The sequence below is a fragment of the Vulpes lagopus genome, chromosome X (assembly GCF_018345385.1).
Source record: "Vulpes lagopus strain Blue_001 chromosome X, ASM1834538v1, whole genome shotgun sequence".
In the NCBI taxonomy this organism is placed as follows: Eukaryota; Metazoa; Chordata; class Mammalia; order Carnivora; family Canidae; genus Vulpes; species Vulpes lagopus.
The window spans coordinates 42,198,796-42,210,030 of NC_054848.1; the positions used below are offsets into that span (position 1 = coordinate 42,198,796).

General features: G+C 54.0%; 1 protein-coding gene across 1 annotated transcript; it reads right to left on the reverse strand.

The window, feature by feature from the left end:
• Positions 1 to 2,103: 2,103 nt before the first annotated feature.
• Positions 2,104 to 9,897, reverse strand: KCND1 (potassium voltage-gated channel subfamily D member 1). Its single transcript, XM_041740333.1, has 6 exons — positions 7,130 to 9,897; positions 5,635 to 5,797; positions 5,446 to 5,529; positions 5,256 to 5,354; positions 4,734 to 4,984; positions 2,104 to 3,552 (listed from the first exon to the last, which is right to left on the reverse strand). The coding sequence occupies exons 1-6, from the start codon at positions 8,248 to 8,250 to the stop codon at positions 3,327 to 3,329; spliced, it is 1,944 nt and encodes a 647-aa protein (XP_041596267.1). The 5' UTR covers positions 8,251 to 9,897; the 3' UTR covers positions 2,104 to 3,326.
• Positions 9,898 to 11,235: the final 1,338 nt, after the last annotated feature.

The following is an 11,235-nucleotide window of genomic DNA, read 5'->3' on the forward strand; positions in this document are numbered from 1 at the left end:
AAGTGCTCAATAAACTAGTCTGAATGGCATGCAAAAAAAAGGATCCCAGGCTTGACAGTCAAGAAGACCTCAGTTCCTGACCCTGATGGATTGTTACCAACTCTATGACCTTGAGCTAGTCACTGTGTCTCAAATTTGAGGTTACCCAAGCAAAACGGGTAATGATAATGCCTGCCCAAACTACGTCAAGGAGTAGTTATGGGTTCAGATGGGCTTATGAATCAGGAAGTTGTTTCAAGAGGTGAAGGCTTGCTGCCAGTCTTAGGAGTCAAGCCATATAACATGTTGACTGAAAGACGATCAGAAAGCTGAGTGCCATCTAACCTTCCTGCAGATGCTGACCTTGATTGAAGTTCTTCCTTGAAGGGTGTCAGTTACAAATGGAATGTTGTGTTCACTGCTCTGAAGACTTAATGGGAGAAGATTCACATTTAATGGGCCTATTGTGTTCAGGGCACTGTGCCAAATGCCTATGCATGTTATCACATTGAATCGTCTCATGATCATCCCACTTGATCTAGATTTCCTACTGGATACTTGTCCAGCACTACATGTCTAAAATTGAACTTAGGATAATCACTAGCTAATCTTCACTAAATACTTTCTATGCGCCTGACACTGTCTGCTAACAGCTCTGATGTTCCTTTTGACAGTGAGTGGCACCCCCACTCAGCCTTTGTCCAAGCCTGAACCTGGGAGTCAACCTGGTCTGCTCCCTCTTCCTCAATTCTTACATGCCTGTCAATCCCAAGTCCTGCTGTTCTACTTCTTAAATCTCGACCCTCCAGCTCTGACCACCACTACATGGTCCAAACCATCATCACCTACCAACTGGACTACTGCAAAAGCCACCTCACTGCTCTTCCTCCGCCAGGACTGTTTCTCTAGAGTCCACTGTCCACAGCCAGAGTGATCCTTCTGAAACCGAAACCTCATGACTCTCCTGTGTATAAGCCTTCAGAAGTCCCCATTATCCTTAGGATAAAGTCCAAACTCTGTATCATAGCTTCAAAGGCTTTTTGTGATCAGGCCTATCTCTACATCCTTACTCTCATCACAGCCTCACACTCTCCTCCAGCTGTACTGAACTATTTCAGTTCCCCCAAAGCCCTGAGCTTGCTCCCTAACCTCTATATGCTGTTCCATCCACCTGAAACATTTTTATCCTTTTGCCACCTCATTCTTTGGGTGTTGGCTGGGTTAGGTTCTCCTGTCAGCTGCATGCTTCTGCAATCCCATTGATTTTAGTTCTCCAGCACTGCATTGTAATTGCTTAATTGTCTGCCTTCCATGCTCACTTCTGTCAGAGACGATGTCTTCTCTGCTCATCTTTGTATCGCTAGGGCTAGCACATGATATGCAGTTAATAAAATATTTGGTGAATAAATGATTATTATCTTACAGATCAGCAACCTGAGGCAAGAGAAGGTTTAAATGACTCCCTCACCCAGGGATTGGAACCCAGGTCAACCCAAATCCAGGGTCTGTCTTCTCAGTCCTCCACAGAGCTCAATCACAAACTAGTCTAGTGTACCCAGTAACCCAGGAGAGAGAATGTAGATGTCCACAAGGAAGAGGAGTGTGCCAAACTGAGATTTCCTTCTTCTTTTTTATCTTGAGTTATTTTTTTTTTAAGTAAGCTCTAGGCCCAATGTGGGGCTTGAACTCACAACCCCAAGATCAAGAGCTGCATGCTGTAAGCCAGATAGGTGCCCCTGAGAGATGCTTTTAATTAAGATTCAGTTCAGAGCCATTTGCTGTCAGGAAGCCTGGGTTTCAGTTTCCTCTAACCAAGCATATGCCACTCTGGTTCTCAGTTTCCCCATCTGTGAGTGAGAGAGCTGGAGCAGATGCTGTCCTAGGGGCATGTCTCCAGACTTCCTGGCCTGCTTCGCTGGGTGGCTGTAGATTCAGTTCTTCAAACCACCCTCTTTTAAGTTCTCCTAGATCCCCATCTTCCAGAACATGTCACCAACCATCGACCTCCCAATACCTGCACCCATACCAGCCTTTCTCCAAGTTGAAAGAAATTGAAACCAGAGTACTTTGAACCCCTCAGCCCAACCCAGCCTCTGAACCCACAGAGCCAGGAGGTGCTCATCCTCATCTCTCCTCTCAGGTTTTATTGACTGATGGAAACTACATCTTTGGCAGCCACCAGCTCCACGGGGACAGTGCTGGGGAACAGGGAACCTGAGATGATGCCCGATTTCAGCCTGAGAGAAGACACAGAATTCCGGAAGGTGACCCGAGAGGAAAAAGAAAGAGGAATATGTGAAAAGGCATTGTTGGGGTGGGGGAGGAGGAGGAAGAGATAGAGATCAAGAAGTCCCTCCTGCCCTCCTACAACTCCCAGAGTTTGGGAACAACCCAGGTCTCAGCCCCTGATGCTTCTAGACTCCTGCCCAATAACATGGAATCAGGTATGATCTTCAAACACAGCCCAGCTCTCGCTGGCTACTAGGCTCTTATCTCAGCCAGTCCAGACTCCAGCCCAACCAGAAAGGAAGCAAACCAGAGGAGAAGAAAGGAGGAGTTGGAGGTGGCCCCTCTGATTAGGGCAGGTGTAAATACTGCAGCAGACTGGGCAGGGGCTTTGCATAATGTCACAGCAGCAGCTGCTATTGCTCGAGTTTGCTGGGGGCCCAGCAGAGGACAGGGTTGAAGGGGCCTGTTTCCAGCAGCCAGGAGAGGGGAGTAGTGTTTGTGCTATCTGTGTGTACTGGGAAAGGCAGCCTGACCCCTGAGCCAAGGCAGGGCAGGGGGTGGTGGCAGGTCACTGCTGAGGCCACAGCCCAGGAAGCCTGTGGTTGCATTCCAAGCTTCAGAATCAGGGAGGTGTTGGGCTTCGTGGAGGGTGGGGATGTCTCCCAGAGGCCAGATCAGAGGTGAAGGTTCTCTGAACCCCCAAACCTCCACAGCCCAGCCAGATAGAAGAGGAAATCTCATCTCTCCTTCTCAGGCCAGAGCTCATATATCAGGTGGGAGCCCAGGTGCCCAAGAGGAGGAGCATGCAGGAGGCCAGCTGGGGGAGAGAGGCCAGTCCCAGTGTGCTGGGGCAAGGAGGCTGGGGGGTGGGGGTGGGGTTTGCTGAGGAAGCCCAGCAATTCAGTGCCCCCTGGAAAAACTATCTGGGGTGGGGAAAGTTTCCCCTTCCCTGGCTACTTCCCCACACAGGTAAGCCATTCCATGAAACTCCATTGCATAGTTCTCAGTGGGGGGCAGAAGGGGTCCCCAGGCCTGCCCCTCTCCGCCTCCCCAAAATATGGCTTTGGAAAGGAGTCCCCAAGAACTGAGAGGGCCCTCTGGATGGGCGGGCCCACAGCTCACAGGGAAGAGATCTTGACAGTCTCTGGGAGGAGGCAAGGGGTGCCCAAGCTGGAGTTCCTGAGGGTGCTGCTGGCCCCACCGCCACCACCGGGGGAGGAGGGTTGGTTCTCATCTGGCGTGTTGGCCGGAGGGGTAGGGATACTGATGATGGCAGCCACGAAGTCCCGACTGTCGCAGTTCAGGTCAAGGCTGTCATGGGGCTTGGCATTGAGGCTTGAGCGGCTGTGGATAATGGTGGGGAGACGCAATCTTCTTAAAAGGTCATCTTAATACTTGCCACAGCAATCATGACATTTATTGAGTGCCTACTGACACTGTGCTAAATGCTTCACCTACATCCTCAATTATGATAGTGCCCAGTGAGGGCTCTGGCATCAGGAGGTCCTGGGTTAAAATTCTGGTCTCACTTTGGCCCCTCTAAACCTCTCCTTTCTCTTTCATCTGTAGCATGGGAATAACATGCTCCCTCATAGGGTCATTGTGGAGATTAAATGAGATAGGAAATGCTACAAAGTACTTGGCCTGGAACATAATGAGCACGCATGGGAATAACAGTATTTCCTACCTCATAGGTCACTGTAGAGATTAAATGAGAATAAGAAGTGCTACAAAATGTTCAGAATGGCACCTGGAACATAATGAGCACACATACAAAAATGTTCTTTGTTATAGTGACTTCTGACAATGCCTAAATTCTCACAATGATCTATTGTAATATCTACACAACCTTGTCCCTGTTCCTTTCTGGTTTTACTTCCTACTATTCTCCCCCTATCTCACTCCACTCTACTCATAGTAGTTTCCTGGCTGTGTCTCAAACACGCAGACCCATTCCTGCCTCAGGGCCTTTGCACAGGCTGTTTGCTCTGTCTTGACTGCTTTTCCTCTAGATATCCATACAGTTCCTTCCCTCCCCTCCTTCAGTCACCTTGACAAAGCCTTCCCTGACCATGCTATTTAAATTGCATCATAGGGACGCCTGGGTAGCTCAGCAGTTGAGCATCTGCCTTTGGCTCCAGGTGTGATCCCGGGTCCGGGGATCGAGTTCCACATTGGGCTCCCTGTGAGGAGCCTGCTTCTCCCTCTGCCTATGTCTCCACCTCTCTCTCTGTGTCTCTCATGAATGAATGAATGAATGAATGAATGAATAGATAAATAAATAAATCTTTAAAAAAATAAAATAAACTGTATTATACCCTGTTCTGTACTCTGTCCCCCAGCCCTGATTTATTTTTCTTCTTGGCACTTAACACACAACATCATCTGTGTGTTTATTAACAGTCTCATTCCACTAGAATATAAATTCCAGAAGGTCAAGGTCGTGAAATCTCAGACCCTGCCCCTCCCCAACCCGGTCCATGCTGAGTTTCCCCAGGGGGTAGCCAGCAGGTGGGGGTGCTTACCTCTGAGGGGCAGGGCTCCTCCGCAGCCCTGCCAGTGTGTCCAGCTCCTGCATGCTGCCACGACTGACTGAAGCAGTGGAGTTGGCAAGGCGAATGGCACGGCGCTTGGCCCTGCGGGGGCAGCAGGAGGACAGCAGGCTGCCAGGCCCCACTGCCTGGGAGGACACGGAGGTGCTGCGACTGGTGCGGCCCCCCAGTGAGACCGCACCCAGAGCCTCGCTAAAGGTTAGCTCATCTGTGAACTCGTGGCACTGTGGGAAGATGAGAGGCATGGTCACAAGGCAGCACAGAGGAACTGGCTTTACCCCTAGGCCTTTGCTTAGGCTGCCCCTTCCTTTTTGGAAGTCACTCTCACTTCCCTTCCCTTGCCCACCCTGCAAGGCTCAGCCGTACTGGGGCCTCTTCCAGAAAGCCCTGTGTGATTTCCACAAGAAATAGCCCCCCATCCCAGGGAGGGATCTGGCTTGGGCGCAGAGGAACCCCTCCCTTCATTCTGCCACACCACCTCTCATCAGGCCTCACCGTCGTCTTCTCTAGACAATGCAGGAGGTGGTGATGTTGTTGCTCGAAAGCAGAACGGTTCCGGACACACAGTGCCTGTTCCTCCCCACTGCCACTGTCCTAGAGTGGATGGAGGAGCAGAGGGATGAGGTCAGAAGCTTCCTCCTCCTGTCACTGCTCACCCCCAACCCCAAATCAGGCCCCTCCCCACCTCGAGGCCCCTGTTCTGCTTGTACTGCAGGAAGGCATTGGTGGTACCACTCTTTGCCAACCGGATCCTTGCCAAGCGCACCTTCTACAGAGAAAGGAGAAGATAAAGGGTCAGATGGGAAGACACAGAGTGCACTAGCTGGGGGTGTGGGGAATGGGTAACGGGTACAAAGACCGAAGAGGCAGTTACCTGCTGTGCTCGGCGCTTGTCAGCACGCTGGTTCTGGTGGTAGATGCGGCTAAAGTTGGACACGATGACTGGCACAGGCAGTGCAATGACCAGGACACCACTGAGGGAGCAGATGGATCCAAAAATCTTGCCAGCAATGGTGCTGGGCACCATGTCTCCGTAGCTGGGGCCAGGGGAAGTAAACCAAGGTCAAGAAAAGTGCCCACCCACCTGTCCGTTCTCCCACTCCATCCCATCCAACCCGATGTACTCTGCGACCTCGGCCAGGCACCGAAACTCTCTGAGCCTCAGTTTCTCTGCTCTGCAAAATGGGGGAAAGACCTCTCTGGCCACCAGTGGGGGTCAAATGAGAAATTGGCCCGTGGCTCCTACCATCTGCTGCCCCCATCTGAGCTGTGCACTGAGCATCTGAGTCAGCTGGAAATCTATTAATACCAAGCAGAGGGGAGAAGGAGGAAGTCATAGGCAGTAAATATAGTCTCCTGGGGAGAGAGTCCCGGCACCACAAGCCAGCTGAGGGGCTCTGAATCTCGGGAGAAGTGCTCTGTTGGTTTTGCTTACATCTGTCTTGCCTTCTCTAAGTAGGACCCCATCTTATTACCCCAGAAGAAGCCTTGAAACTGTTCTCATATGAAAAAATAGGGGGGGAGCCTGGAAACTCCCTCCTCCTTTTTTCCATGCCACCTCCTCTCCCACAGAGATGGTACAGTGCCAATCTTACCAACTTGTTTCACGGGGTCGGGGTGGGGAGACCAAAGCTCAGGGAGGTTCCATAACTAACTTGCTCAAGATCACACAGGGGGAAGCGGTCGCCGCAGGGCTGCTCCCTTGGGGAGCAACTGTACACCTTATCTCAGCGATGGAAATTTAGAGAAGGATCGCAGTATCTGCCCTAGACAATGTCTTTAAGAACAACATGAGTTTGGTGATTCCATTTGATGCCTTTATCCCAACTGTTCCCTCTCAAGGATCAACACTACAAAAAATAATGCAGAAAATACCTCATCCTGGAGCACATCAAGAATCACAAAGCCACAGAGGTAGTACCCCATACAGCAGATGATTCTGGATGTTTGGGAGACATGGGTCCTCAAGATTGGAAAAGGAGGTAATGGAAAGCCAGTACCTAGGTATCCTACAACAGAAACTTTCAGAGAACATTCACAACCATGATGTCACCAAATCCCCTCTAGATGATGAAGGGATAATCATTTCTCATTTGACACAGGGGGTAAACAGGTCCAGAGAGAACAAGATCAACAGAAAGAGTGCAGCTAAGAACATCCTTGGAACCTGAGTCTCCTGACCTGGAAAGGGAAGGCATTGCCAGAGTTGCAAGGGTTTTGGAGATTAGTCCAACTCCCTCCATTTTTAGAGAAGAGCGGACTGAGGCGCAAATGGAGAAAAAGCGATAATTTATCTAACCTCCTTAATCTTACTGAAAAAAAGTGAGTGTGTGGCTGATTGGGCAGCTCCCAACAGAGTCTGCACTCACCCAAGTGTGGTCATGGTGACAATGGTATACCAGAAGGCCGCAGGGATGCTAGTAAAGTTGGTCTTGTTTGTGCCCTTCTCAGCATAAAACATGACAGTGGCGAAGATGATGATGGCCATGGTAAGGGAAAAGAGGAGAAACCCCAGCTCAGAGGCACAGCTCTTAAGTGTGTAGCCCAGAATCCGCAAGCCCTGGGAGTGCCTGGAGAACTTGAAGATACGGAACACCCGGAACACGCGCAGGGTGACAAAGGCACCCGAGACGTCCTCGTTCTTGGGCACAAAGAGCCCAATGTAGTAGGGCAGGATGGCCACCACGTCGATGAGGCTCATCACACTCCGCAGGAAGCGGCACCGGCTGGGGGCGGCGAACAGCCGCAGGAGGTACTCGCCCGTAAATATGAGCACACAGGCCGTGTCCATGCAGAAAAAGGCCAGGGGGAAGCGGTCGCCGCAGGGCTGCTCCCTTGGGGGCCGCCGCGCGGGCCCGCGGCACGGGATGGTCTCGACCACGTTGGCAATGACCGACACGGCGATGAAAAAGCCCGTCACATAGTAGAAAACGAGGGCCGCGGTGCTCGTGTGCGGGTTCTCGAAGGCCCGCCAGAGCCGCTGCCGTAGGCTGCTGCCGGCCGGCAGGGTGGGGCCGTCCCCCGCTTGTTCGGCCTCCTCATCCTCCGCCAGGCGCTCGGCGTTCTCCTTCTTGCGGTCCCGGTACTCCTCGAGGCAGCAGTCGCCCACGAGCTCGGGCACCAGGCCGTAGAAGGCCAGCTCCTCGTCGAAGGCCTGGATGCACTCCTGCCGCGGGCAGTGCAGTCGGCCCGTGCGGTAGAAGTTCAGCACATGCCGGAACATGTCCGGGTCACGATCGAAGAAGTACTCGCCAGAGTCGGCGTCATAGAAGAATTCCTTCTCCGAGCTGCCCAGCAGTGTGTCTGGGTAGCGGTCCAGAGTGTTCTTCCAGGTCTCAAAGCGCCGTCCGCTCACGTTCACCACCAGAACCTCATCCCCTCGGGAAGCCTTCACTCCCGGTGCAGGGGGCAGGGGCTGCTGGGCCAGGGGCAGCCAGCCCACCGCAGCCGCCCTGGCGAAGGGCAGCCACGTGGCCACGCCCGCCGCCATCCTGCCGCTCCCCAGGCCCACGGAGACTTGGGGAGTGGCCTTTAGGAGAGTGTGACTGTCTCCAGGATGGTAGGGGCTTGGAGAGGCCCTGGGCCACTCGCACAAGCAAACTGGGGGTGTCTACAGAGGCCGAGAGGAACCAGGAGGGACTAGAGAGACGGTCAGGGGCTTGGGGGGCATTTAGCGGGTCTGGGAGGGACTTGGGGGACCTCTTGGGGGACCTGCCTAGAAGGGGCTAGGGGGCATGGGGAGGAGCAGAAAAGGGGCGCCTAGAGGGGCCAAGAAGCGTCTGAGGGAGTGTTTGGAGAGACCGAGATGGCTCTAGAGGGCTCAGCAGTGTGTCTGCAAGAGATCTGGGGTGTCTTGGGGGGCAGCAAGAAACCCCAGGAAGTTGTCCACACTCTCAGGAGTTCTGATGGCAGATGAGACTGTGACCCCTTCGGGGGCTTGGAGAGGGGACAGAGGCAGCCACAGAGGGGTAGAAATGGGACCAGAGGTGTTTAAAAGAGGCCGAGAGTGTTTGGGGGGGAGGGTCTAGAGGGCCTGAGAAAAGCGAGGTGGCTCTTCCACACCCTCAAGATTTCTAGGGAAAAGATTAGGGGATTGGAGCTCCCTCGTGGTTTCAGGAAAGGGGTTCACGCTCAGAAGAGGTGGCTATAGAACCAGGAGGTTGTAAAGAGGCTGCAAGGTGTCTTGGGAGTGCCTGGAGCTGCCAAGAATAGCCTGAGGGGGGGTGTCAACACTCTACTGGAGTTCTGGGGAAGGAAGGTGAGGTGAAGCCCCCTAGAGGAGCTGGAGGAGGGAATGAGGTGTCCAAAGGGGTCAATTTGGGGCTAGGTTATTTTTCAGAGACAGAGGTGTCTGAGAGAGAGAGGGGTATGGGAGGGATTTGCTGAGAAAGTCTAGTCCATCCTCTCAAGAGTTCCAGGAGGAAAGGGGCCTGAGGAAGCCCCCTGGGACTCAATTGGAAGTTGGGCACAGCCCCAGAGCGTCCAGAGGATGGATAAAGACTAGGAGGAGGGGGTTCCCCCCACCCAATGGGTTGGAGAGCGGGGTGGGGTGTTGAAGAGAGTTGGGTGTGTCTCCAGAGAGGGGGGGCTGATGGGCCTTGCGGGAGGAGCAGGGGGAGGCCTGGGGGGTGGGGAAAGCTGCGTCCCACCGTTAGGGGCTGGTCTGGGGAAACCACACCCCGAGGGGCTGGCGGTGTGTGCTGCTGGGCAGTGGCCCGAGCAGCAGCGGCGGTAGAAGAGGAGAAGCAGCCACAGCCAGGCCCGGGAGAGGAGAAGGCAGCACAGGCAGGGGGAGGGGGCTGGCTCCCTGGAAGGACCAGGTCCAGCAGAACCCCTGGGGACTATCCCAGGACAGGCTGGGGCATGGGGGCTGGCCCAGGGAAGGACAAGGACAGCACTGTTGGTGGCCCCCTCCCCCTCCCCAAGGGCCGTCCTCACCTGAGTCCCCGCTGCAGCAGCGGCCACAGCGCTGGGGCTGGGGGTACCAAACACCGGAGCTCCTGCCCCCCTCTGCAGAGCTGCCCGAGTTCTCCTCCTCCTCTGGTTCTCTCTCCCCGCCCCTCTGAGTTCTCCGGGAGCTGGAGAGAGGCAGGGAGGGGCCTTGTGGCTCCCAGGGCCCCCTCCCCTAGGACAGCCTGAGAGGGACCCTGGGGAGACTCCGCCTCCTACAAAGCTGGTTGGGCCTCAGTCGCGTCATCTGGAAAATGGGGGTGGCAGGGAGCTCTGCCAGTTCTCCCCACCTCCTTCCTGGACTCCCCCCTCTTCCTGCCCAGCGCCTACCCCCTCTGCCCCCAGGGGCCCCCACCCCCACCCGTCTGAATCAGCAGCACTTAGCAGATCCGATCGATGGGGAGGCGTCTGTTAATGGCCCCAGAGCGGAGTGCCATGGGGAATGATGCAGCGCTGTCCCCTCCCTGCCCCCATGCTGTAGAAGGGCTGGAGAAGGGGGTGGATGGAGGGACTGGTGGGGGCATTTCTCTAGATGGCCAGGACCCCAAAGATTACTCCCTGGGTGTGGGGGCGCGCGGGTTAGAGCCCAGCTCTGACCAAGACTGTTGATGTGGGAATGGAGCACCATCCAGTTTTCACACGGGGAAATAGGGAGTAAAAGGAGTATGAATGGGGACAAGCCAGGATGGGGACAAGCCAGGTTCCACCCCCATACCAGGTTCTTTCCCAGGCAGACCCCTCTCTGAGGGGGCAGTCTGCCTCATCCATCTGTGTCCAGGAGCCTTGACTCATGTCTTGTCCCCTAGAGGGCTCTGCTCCCAGGTGCCACAGAGCACTGGGTACCCAGTGCCTCAGACCATGGGTGGGTCTGAACCCCAGCTTTGCTACTGACTTGCTGTGTCCTTGAGCAAGTGACTTGCATTGCATCCTCAGCTGTCGGATGGAGTTACCCCAACTTGACTGTACCGCTGTGGGTGGGTGGGGGCATTAAATGGAGTGATGTGAGAGGGGATGGCGTGGGGCAAGGCACACAAGGGAAGCCAAATTTTTAGTAATTAGAGGTGTGGTGAAGTGGGGGAGAAATAAGGCAGGACCAGTTTTCCCCTTTCAATCATCTACCCACCCACATAATCTTTGGTTTGCTCACTCATCACACTCCCGTTTGACCATTTCTCCATCCTTCTGCTCACCCACCACGCATCTATCCATCCATTTTCCCACCCAGACAACCAGTTGCTCTACCTATCCCCCTATCCACCCATTCACTTTTCCATCTGCATATTCACCCCACCCACCTATTTGCCACCCTATCCTTACATATCCCCTGCACCCATCGATCTGTCCATCAATAGCCCTGCCCATCACTTATTTACCTACTCTTTACTCTTGCTCATCCATCCATCCATTCTTCTGGCCATCCATCTGTCCACTTATATCTCCGACCTATTCATCTATCCATTTATTCATCCAATCACCTCTCCATCCATCTGCCCATTTATTTCTCGACCTCTCCATCATTGATCCA